The following is an 11,189-nucleotide window of genomic DNA, read 5'->3' as shown; positions in this document are numbered from 1 at the left end:
TGGGGGGGTGAAAGGCAGGATTAAAGCACGGTGCCGGTCCTTTACTCATCTGAAGATTAGTTAACAAGCCTCCGAGTCACCCTGAGTATCAGAGTACGGTGGCCTGGAGGGTCAGTCTGATGGCGCTGATCCACTGGTGAGTTGGTTCTGTCTGGGTCAGGAGGTTGGTCTCACTTCCCCTGCAGCCTCAACTATTATGAACATGAACACTGCGTGACCGTACGTTTGGACCTCCAGCCCAGAACCACCATCCAGACTGGAACTGGGTCAGAACCATCATCCAGACTGGAACTGGGTCACAGGAAGTTGGGCTGAAGTGCCGTTTGCAGAAACAATCACAGATGAAGCTTCAAAAAGTGTACAAACTCTTCCTAATCCTGCACTTCCTGCATCTTCACTCTTTCTTCTCTCCGAGTCTCTGAACGATTAACAGAACTTTATGTTCCCAGTAAGTTCGCAAACGGTGACGGGACAAGCTTCAAGTCAGAGCTTTACATGAGGAGCTTGTTTGGAGCTGTCCCTGATCAGAACTGCTGCGTTAAACCTTCTGAAAGCTGCGCAGCGTCACAAACTTCTCCAGGTGTCCAGTGTCTCTGTGGAAGCAAAACTCCAACTCCAGTCTGGCCCTGACGCTGCACTTCCACAGAGACATGGCGTCAAGTTGGCTCCAGCCTGCACTCTGTCCCTGAAGAAAGACTGAAGAAATGTCTTCTTTCTTCTCCCTGAGCCTTTGAAAGAAGACAGACTGAATATCACGGGTCATGCTCAATAATCCTGGTAGAAAAATCCAACAAAGTTAAGTCAAGTTCTCTGGACGGTTTCTTTTTTGTTGAAATGTTTCGTCTTTCATCCAGAAGACTTCGTCAGTCTGAGGAGCCACAATAAACAAAATCTTATAAATGACCTGGTGCGATTTATAAGACTGAGTTTGTTGTGGCTCCTCAGACTGACGAAGTCTTCTGGATGAAAGACAAAACATTTCAACAAAAAAGAAACCGTCCAGAGAACTTGACTTAACTTTGTTGGAAAGACTGAAGAACTTTCTTTTTACAGAGCCTCTGCTGGAGGACTGATGGTTGCTCTCAGAGGTCAGAGGTCACTCACCCAAACTCCCTTTGACTGTATGGGAGTTTTCTCTCCCAAACAGGAAGTCAAGCTTATTTTAGCAGAACTTCCTGTTGGCCTTTAGTCACAACCAGTTTTCTGTGGTTGGTTCTCCTTCAGAACCATCTGCAGCTCGTCTGTTTGGCTGTGGACCTGCTCAGAGTGGATATCAGCCTGAAGTGGTCTCAGGAGACCCTGGTCTCTAATCTCATCATCTCCTCCCGGGGCCACATGTGGCTCCTCCTCATAATCCCACAGCAGCGTTTTCATGCCGTCCCGCAGCTCCGAGGGATTAACGACATGAATATCAAGCGGCCTTGCTCTGTGTGGATCAGAACCGGATCAGAACCGCTCTGCTCACCTGAAGGTGAAGGTTCTCCTGGATGTTCTCACACATCTGTCTGCTTTGATTCTTTGTTTCCTGTTTCATCGATTTTTATCTGGAGCCAGAAACATTAAAACAAAACGCTCCTGAATTAATCAGGATTATTTAACCCATCAATCAATCAATCATCCATCAGTCATCAGTCCATCATCAATCAATCAATCAATCAATCAATCATCCATCAGTCATCAGTCCATCATCAATCAATCAATCAATCAATCAATCAATCAATCAATCATCCATCAGTCATCAGTCCATCATCAATCAATCAATCAATCATCAGTCCATCATCAATCAATCAATCAATCATCAGTCCATCATCAGTCCATCATCCATCAATCATCCATCTTCTTCCTCTCATACCTGGTTGGGTTGAGGAGCTATCAGACCTCCTCAGAGACCCCCTCCAGCTCCTCCTGGAGGACCCTAAGCTACAACCAGATCCATAATCCCTCCACAAAGTTCTGGGTCTGACCCGGCGTCTCCTCCTCTTCCTGACCAGAGTCAGAACCTCCTCGTTGGACTCAGTTTGACACCAAGTCTGATCCAGCAGGACGTGGACCAGGTCCTGATGGTGTGTGGAGACCTCTGGCTCCGCTGCAGTCCCACAGGCTGCTGGACCTTCTGGACCCTTGGGTCCCTCAGAGGAACCTTGTCTGGTTCTACAGGGTCTCTGCCCATTAGAGTTGGGTTTGCTCCACAGCATGAGGACCTGACCCCCCCCCCCCCCATAAATTGGTAGATAATCATCTTTTCATTAAACTTAGACTTTCCCTCGTCTTAACGAGAGATGCCTGGGGGGTCAGAGCATCATTTTGAGGAGGGGGAGGGGCGTCCCTTCATGGAGGACAGAGAGCAGCAGGTCCGACCAAACCGGGTCGGTCTTGAGAGATGGTGACACCCCCCCCCCCCCACACACACACACACACACACGTGTATGAACAGTCAGAGCTCTGAGGCCCACCGGCCATTCCTGTGTGAGCCTCTGATAAGGGGGTTGGAAGTAGAACGGAGGTGGTGGTGGTGTGTGTGTGTGTGTGGGGGGGTCTTCCTCTGTGCTGTCAGAGCCTCTGGACACCCCCCCCCCCCACCTCGTGTCTTGGCAGGGTAATTAAGAACGGCCTCTAAACATGAAGTGAGATGAAAGGAAATGATTAAAATAATTACAGGCTGGGAGCTGCAGTGTGTGTGTGTGTGAGTGTGTGTGTGTGTGTGGGTGAGTGTGGGTGTGTGAGTGTGTGTGTGTGTGTGAGTGTGTGTGTGAGTGTGTGTGTGTGTGTGTGTGTGTGAGTGTGTGTGTGAGTGTGTGTGTGTGTGTGTGTGATTGTGTGTGTGAGTGTGTGTGTGTGTGTGTGTGAGTGTGTGTGTGAGTGTGGGTGAGTGTGGGTGTGTGAGTGTGGGTGTGTGTGTGAGTGTGTGTGTGAGTGTGTGTGTGTGTGTGTGCCGCTGGACATTTGTCAGTAATTAGATCATTAATGTGATGATGATGATGATGAAGTAGCTGAACCAGAAACAGCTGCAGGAGAACAGCAAGATGAGGAGAACCCTTCCTCCTCCTCCTCCTCCTCCTCCTCCTGTCAGCACGTGATGAAGGTGAACATCTCGGGTTCACGCTCCTCATCTCCAGGGCATCTGTGACGTCAGACCAGGTGAGTTCTCCTGAACCTGTGGACTCTCCAACAAGCTCCTCCATCAACGAGAGCACAGCTGGCAGGTCACAGCTGGCAGGTCACAGCTGGCAGGTCACATCTGGCAGGTCACATCTGGCAGGTCACATCTGGCAGGTCACAGCTGGCAGGTCACAGCTGGCAGGTCACAGCAGCTCTCCTGTTAGAGAAGATCATCAGATGTTCTTCAGCGCTCACTACGTCTGAGCCCAGGAGACCTGCTGTGAGGTCACCACGCTCCTCAGACAGGTGAGACAGGTCCAGGTGGGATGGACTCCAGTCTGCAGTTATTCAAACATCTGGAGAAGCAGGAAGGACAACTGAGCAAACGTGACGACAGGAGATCTGAACCAGGTGGAGATAAAACCACGTTGAAGGGAAACCTGCAGTCACATGTTTCCAGACGTTTACAGATGTGCAGGTGAAAGACTCGCTGGTCACCTGGATCAGACAGTGAAGGTGCAGCAGCACAGCAGCTCCTCTACACCTCAGACTTCAGGTCCACCTCACAATCCTGCATCTGCAGAAGTTCTGGATGATCTGCCATTGTGGGCTGCACCACTGCTGACCAGGAAGATGAACACAGAGGTGAGGTGGACAGAACCAGCTGCAGCTCAACGCTGGAAAAACTAAAGAGCTGCAGGTGGACCACAGGAAGAAGATCAGCCCCCCAGCCCTGTCAACATCAAGGGTGCTGAGGTGGACACTGTGGACTGCTACAAGTACCTGGAGGTCCACCTGGACAATAAACTGGACTGACAGCTGACACCAACACCTCTACAAGAAAGGACAGTCGCCTTTTTCTTCTGAGGAGACTCAGGTCCTTTAACCACACCACTTTATTTATAGAGCACTTAAAACAGCAACAAGGCCAACCAAAGTGCTGTACAGACAGAACAACAGGTAACACACAAAGCAAAATACAAAATGAGGTAAATCAGAATATAGACATAAAAACGATGCAGATAATGACGACAAACCAGTGTGGAGCATACAGGATCAAACACAGATCATCTGGTGTTGAAAGCTACTGAATAGTAGTGAGTTTTTAAACAGGACTTGAAAACCGAGAGGGAGGGGGCCTGTCTGACAAGCAGAGGTAACTCATTCCAAAGTCTTGGTCCTGCTACAGAGAAGGCCCTGTCACCTCTGCACTTAAGACGAGTTCCTGGAACTGTGAGGAGCAACTGGTCCGCTGACCTCAGGGAGCGTGGTGGGACATACGGTTGTAGCAGATCAGAGAGATGGGGGGGGGCGCAACACTGTTCAGTGATTTGTAGACATACAGGAGTATTTTGAACTGGATTCAAAAGTGAACTGGTAACCAGTGCAGTGAGGCCAAAACTGGTGTAATGTGCTCTCTTTTGCCTGTACTGGTTAAAAATCAGGCTGCTGCATTCTGGACCAGTTGTAGTCGTGCAATGGAGGTCTGACTGATACCAAACAGGAGTGAATTGCAGTAATCAAGCCTAGATGTAATGAATGCATGTATTACTGTCTCCAGGTTCTTTTTGGACAATATGGGCTTCAGGTTAGACAGCCGCCTCAGTTGGAAGACGCATGATTTAACAATCATGTTTACATGATCTGCAGGACCATGCTGCAGATGTTCTACCACTCGGTGGTCTCCAGCATCATCTTCTACTCTGTGATGTGCTGGAGCAGCAGGTGAAGAAGCTGATGTCAACGCACTCGATAAACTCATGTGGAGCTGGTTCAGTTCTGGGAGTGGACCTGCAGTCGAGGAACCTGCTCCGGATCCTGAACACGTCACCCCCCCACTCTTCCTGCAGCACCTTCAGTCAGACTGAGACCACGTGGTGCTCCACAGAACACAGGAAGTCCTTCAAACTTTTAAACTCCTCCCCGTTTCTTCACAATAAAATTAATCTGCACCAAAACAAACTGTTGAATGTTGGATCAGTTCTGTTCCGAGAGTTTGATGTGCTTCATCATCTTGTTGTCTGGAGCACGTGACTCAGCCTCACCTCTGGAACACGTGACTCAACGCCTCACCTCTGGAACACGTGACTCAGCCTCACCTCTGGAACACGTGACTCAACGCCTCACCTGGATGAAGGAACCACTCATGTTTGTGTTCATACCTCTGAATTTTTTACATCTTCCTCAAACTCTGGCACAACAATTTCCAGCGGGATCAATAAAGTTCTGGTCATTGATTCCTGGGCTGTGGACAAGAAGCAGCAGCGCGTGTTCAGTCTTTGAAAGCTTTTAATGTTAAACAGCACGAGCATCATTCATGAACTACAAGTTTCATTTATATCCAGTAAAACACTGCGTCACGTGAAGGAACCGACAGGAAACACTTTACAACCATCTGCGGGTTCAGTCTTCTTCCCACACTCTGACAGGTTCTGACCCGGTCCTGGGCCTCCCGGAGCCCTGGTGTTGGGTTCGGACCCGGTCCAGTTCTTACTCCACCACCAGCTGGAAGTCCTCGGCCTCCCGGAACTCAGCGTTCATCCTGGCCGCCAGCGCGTCCAGCTCCTCGGCGTCGATGTGCGGCAGCTTCCGCCGCCTCCTCCGCTCCTTCACCAGCACCACCCCCGGGATGTTCGGGTCCAGCACCACCCCCGGGATGTTCGGGTCCGGCACCACCCCCGGGATGTTCGGGTCCGGCTCGGCGCGGCCCTCCTCAGCCTCCAGCAGAGACGTGAACGATGAGCCAGAACCTTCCAGGGCCGTCCTGGACTGCTCGGTCCTCCTCCACACCACCTCCGGGGTCTGGAGCCTCTCGAAGCCGAACAGAGGCTCTCGGGAGTCCGGGCTGTGGAGGGACCGGTCGCTGAGCCTGGTGTAGGACCGGCGGACCTTCTGGGACCACACCGAGCCCTCTGGGTCTGCAGCCGGCTGCTGGGGGCGGGAGGAGGCCGGTGGGGACGCGGGGAGGATCGGTGAGGGCATGGCGGCCTGCTGCTGCTTCTTCCTCCGGTCAGCCGAGGAGGGCCTGCGGTCCCGGGCGAGCCGGCCCGGGGTGGAGACCTTCGGCTGTTTCTGCTGGAGGAGCTGCTCTGCGAGGCTCGGACTGTTCTTGCCGTGTTCCGGTGTGTTCTCCTTGTTGTGTTCTGTCCGAGCTGCCGTCTTTCTGGGAGCTATTTTCCTCAAAGTGATGAAACGTTTAGCTCCGAGCGCCATTTTGTTGTCGCTTTCCAGCGGAGCAGCTTGTGGAGAACCGACCCGCGGTGAGCGTCTCCGCTGCGGGCCCTGAGAGCTGTTAGCCTCCGCCATAACGCCGTCGTGATAAAATCTGCCCGACACAAATGTTTTCCTCTGATTGTCCGGTTAAATTTCTTCAGTTGTCGAGAACAACAACGCTGCTTTCAAAATTACCCGCCCGAGTCGCGCAGTGACAACGTCAGAGTTACCGCCCACGTGCTCGAATACGTCAACAAGCTGCGCCGGCTAATTCAAAGTTTTGCTGTGTAATCAGGGCAGGTGACTCGTCTGCAGTTTTCCTGTGTTTTCAGTAATATTTCACCTTTTACTTGTTGGAAACAATGGAGTATTTAATCGGAATTCAGGGGCCGGACTTTGTGCTCGTCGCTGCCGATAATGTCGCTGCCAGCAGCATCATTCAGATGAAGCACGGTACGTTAGCTCCTTAGCTTAGCATTAGCTGCTTTACCGGTTGATAGAGTTCTGTTTTATATTGTTTATTTAATTATCTGCGTCATTTTAATCTTAGGTGTCGTTTTTTTCGTGGAGTAACATTAATGACTGTAGATGATCTTTCTGTAATACTTTAGCATGAGGATAAGAAGACAGTATTAGCTTAAAAACTAGCATCTATTCAGTTGTACCCTTATGCATGTTTTCAGTTTTATATTTTTCCATTTCAATTAGATTCCTTATAGTTTTGCTGAAAGATGATTAAATTGTTTTCTCTGCGGGTTTGTTACTCGTTAAATGAGTTTTAGCTTCATGAGAGGCTGACAGTGAAAGTGAAAGTCATGACGGGCTCCATGTTTTCTGAAGTCCCCAAATCTGAAAAACTAAAAATAAATCTTCCTTGTAATTAAATATGTGGTCAATAATTACGGTATGGTAAACAAAAAAAGCGTGCAATGGAGAAATAACAAGAAATAAAACGGGACATCTGAAATATTATTGAAACCACTATTATTAAGGATCACTTCTAGTGAAAATTAAGTTATAATGATCAGAAGTGATCATACAAGTAATGACAAAAGTCTTCATGATTGTGAAGATAACGATAAGTGGTTTTCTCTTCGTCTCTGAACTCTGTCCATAAACAGCTGCTGTTTTTGTTTCAGACTACGACAAGATGTTCAAGCTGAGCGAGAAGATTCTGCTCCTGTGTGTCGGCGAGGCCGGAGACACGGTGCAGTTTGCAGAGTACATCCAGAAGAACGTCCAGCTCTACAAAATGAGGAACGGTACGTGGACCTCGTGGTTCTGGGGTGTTGTCAGGTTCTGGTGTTACTGGGGAGCGTTTGACGCCATGTTCTCGTCCTGGTGTCCAGGGTACGAGCTGAGTCCAGCAGCAGCAGCAAACTTCACACGGAAGAACCTGGCAGACTACCTGCGGAGCCGGGTAAGTGTGCTGTTCACAGACTTTAAAACACTTTTCAATGTGTTACGTCATGAAATCAGCATATCATGATATCATTTTTTTGCCCGGGCAATCAATATCTCTCTTTAGGACTTTGTAAATATTTTAATTAATTACTTTTTCACTTTTTGGTACTTTTTTGTGTACCCTCATTGCATGCCTTTTTGTATTTTCTTGTTTGTTTGTTCTTTGATTTTTTAGCGAGTCAAATCAGTTCTTCTCATCCTAAGCATTTTATTGTTCACCTTGTGTTAACCTGCATATGACGAATAAACACAACTTGAACTTGAACTTAGATGTTCACACAACTGACCTGCAACTAGTTTCTCTAGAATTTATGAGATTAAAGTTAGATTGGATATAGATCTATAGTTGGCCAGAATTTCTGAATCAAGGTCAGACTTCTTAAGTAAATGTTTAATTACAGCAACCTTAAAGCTCTGTGGTACATAACCATCCATTAAAGACAAATTAAGTAGATCCAAAATGTGGACATTAATTAGTGGAAATACCTCTTTAAACAGTCTGGTTTGGATGGGATCTAGCAGGCATGTGGATGGGATCTAGCAGGCATGTGGATGGGATCTAGCAGACATGTGGATGGTTTGGATGAGGTTATTATTTTTGACAATTCAGAGCTCAACAGGACAAAAACTGTCCAAACATAAATCAGGCTCTAGTGAATTTTTTGAAGTTGTCTCATCTGACAGGGGACTAGAGATAGTAGAAGGAAGGATGGTTTGAATTTTCTCTCTAATTGAAATAATTTTATTTATAAAGATTCTCATGAAGTCATCACTACTTATAGTTGTAGGGATACATGGTTCAACAGAAATGGGACTTTTAAAGTCTAGCAATAGTACTAAACAGAAACATAGGGTTATTTTTATTCTCCTCTATTAAAGATGAGTAATATAAAGTTCTAGCTTTACGGAGAGCTTTTTTATATGTTAGCAGACTATCTTTCCAAGTTAAATAAAATTCTTCAACATTAGTAGAGCGCCATTTTCTCTCCTGGTTTCTAGATGCTGCTTTAAAGTACGTAACTCAGATTTGAACCAAGGAGCCAGTTTCCTCTGACTGATTACTTTCTTTTTCAGTGGAGCAACTTTATCAAGTGAAGTTTGCATTGAAGTTGTAAGATGATCAACTAGATGATCTAAGTCTCTGTTCTCTGATGCATTACTCTGCAAGACAGAAGAAAACATTGATGGAAGAGATTGTTTCAATTTGGTTACAGCATTTTCTGATAAGCACCTGCTGAGATGAAATTTACTCTCAGTGACTGTGTAGTCATTTAATGTAAACTCAAAGTTATTAAAAAATGGTCGGACAGAACAGGATTTTGAGGAACTATTACCAAGTCCTTAATCTCTACACCATAGGTCAGAACTAAATCAAGAGTGTGATGATAAGAATGAGTAGATGTGCGGACGTTTTGGGTAAAACCAAATGAGTCTATTAAATTATTAAAGGCTGTGCTTAAACTATCACTCTCAACATCCACATGAATATTGAAATCACCCATTATGATGATTTTATCAGTATTTAATAATAAGTCAGTTAATAATTCTGAGAATTCAGACAAAAACTGAGAGTAAGCGCCTGGTGGACGATATATAACAACTAGTAAAAGTGGCTTTTCTGATTTCCAAGATAACATTATTTATCTGAGGAGCAGCTTTGAGTTTAACTCCATCACTGAACTCTCATCTTGAACAAGCATGAAGGCGACAGTGGAAAGAAAAACTCCCTCATGAGGAAGAAACCTTTAGCAGAACCAGGATCAGGACAAGAGGACCATCTGCTTCGACCGGCTGGGTTTGAGAGGACAAACCCAAAAAGTGACAAAAGCAAATTTCATAAATCTAAATTTGTCATTGTTAATATTTCGTAAGAGACATTTAAATTTACGTGTAGAAATAAATTTCTTGGCGACATTATAAAACCCTGCCCTGTAAAAAAGGACAAGTTAACAAAAACCTAGGTTAACACGTTTTAAAGACCATTAAATCTACATTTGGACCTTCAGTTTTTAATTAATTTATCAGATAAACCATCAGAACGGACTAACATAAAATCATTTTTATACAACAAACCCGTCTTTGGAGGTTCTGAACCGAACCAACAATAAGTAAAACTAGCAAACTACAAATTAAGGTTTCTTCACTTTAATAATCTTCACAACAATAGATGTCACTTTTAAATTAGATTGAATCTGGACATCATGGTGGTCCAGGTGAGAACGGGTCAGACACTTGATAAATAAGAACAATAAATCAAAAGTTGTGTTTTGTGACAGACGGAGCCAACAGATAAACCTTTTGTTACCGTCTCCTGACCTGAAACTGAACAGATGAGCATATTTCTGTTTTATTTAAATGTGGAGAAGTCTCTGAACCCAGGAGACGAAGCTGAGAACGAGAGCCGTGTTCAGGCCCTCAGGCAGCAGCGCATTAAAAACAGCCGAGCGGATCTCACGACGAGCTCAGGAACACAAACGGAGCTCCTAACAAGCCCAGAACCACCGGCAGAAAATACACGATCCTGTAAAAAACCACTCAACTCCTCCACACAAAGAAAATCAGGTTAAAGAAGAAAACCCGCAGCCTGGTTTGGACCGGAGCGTGTATTAACGGGCTGAGGTGAAGCGGGAACTGATCCACCGACGGCAGGAACTGGACCGAGCTGACAGTAGGACCAAAGACTGCAGGACTCATGGATCTGATCCAAAGCTCCTCATGAGACCGGCTCAGCTGCTTCTGAGCGTTCAGAAACCGCCCTGCTGCGGTCCGACCCGTTAACACCGAGTCGTGGTTCTCCGTTTGTTTCCCTCTAACTCCGTCTTCAGACTTTATTTTAGCTGTTGTTGAGTCAAAACGTTGGGTTCATTCAGCAGATCTGTGCTGTGACGTTTGGCTTTTATAACTTTTCTACTTTTTAAAATATTTAACTTTATTCACAAACGTTAAAGCAGCAGCAGGATTAGGCTGCATTCACACCAGCCCTGTTTAGTCGCTTTAATCCAACTCTAGCCCGTTTTCCTTGAAAGTCCGGCTCGTTTAGGGAGGTGTCAACGCACCATTGAACTCTGTCACGGAACAAAAAGGTGAACTCTGGCCCGGGCTAAAACCTAGGTCTGGGTCCAGTAGAAGAGAACTCCAGCGCGGTTCCAGTACAGTGTGAATGTAAACAGACCGGCTCAAATGTAACAAAATGTCATGAATATTGGTCCCGAACCGAGTCTACGGTCGTTTTCACACCAGATAGTCCGGTAGACTCGGTTCGGTTCTGGACCAATATTCATGACCTTTTGTTACATTTGAGCTGGTGCGTTTGCATTCACACTGCACTGTGCAGTCGAGTCAACCTGTTGAAGCAACCTGTTGAACCAACCTGTTGAAGCAACCTGTTGAAGCAACCTGTTGAAGCAACCTGT

General features: G+C 46.5%; 2 protein-coding genes across 2 annotated transcripts in view; one reads left to right on the top strand and one right to left on the bottom strand.

Moving 5' to 3' along the window:
- Nucleotides 1–5,528: 5,528 nt before the first annotated feature.
- Nucleotides 5,529–6,420, bottom strand: cdca5 (cell division cycle associated 5; the record flags this gene model as incomplete). The annotated part of the gene is made up of 2 exons (XM_037693080.1): nt 5,529–5,730; nt 5,785–6,420. Coding segments are annotated over 2 exons (777 nt in total), but the record flags the coding sequence as incomplete, so codon positions are not given.
- A 135-nt stretch (nt 6,421–6,555) lies between these two features.
- psmb2 (proteasome 20S subunit beta 2) overlaps nt 6,556–11,189 on the top strand; it is an 11,500-nt gene continuing 6,866 nt past the window's right edge. Inside the window, exons 1-3 of the mRNA XM_037693723.1 lie at nt 6,556–6,765; nt 7,452–7,574; nt 7,662–7,732. Of these exons, the coding sequence (XP_037549651.1) occupies nt 6,675–6,765; nt 7,452–7,574; nt 7,662–7,732 (285 nt within the window). The 5' untranslated portion in view covers nt 6,556–6,674. The remainder of the gene's footprint in view (nt 6,766–7,451; nt 7,575–7,661; nt 7,733–11,189) is intronic.

Source organism: Nematolebias whitei, chromosome 19, assembly GCF_014905685.2.
Source record: "Nematolebias whitei isolate Nwh7 chromosome 19, NemWhi1, whole genome shotgun sequence".
Taxonomy (NCBI): Eukaryota; Metazoa; Chordata; class Actinopteri; order Cyprinodontiformes; family Rivulidae; genus Nematolebias; species Nematolebias whitei.
This window is presented reverse-complemented; position numbering and strand designations above follow the sequence as displayed.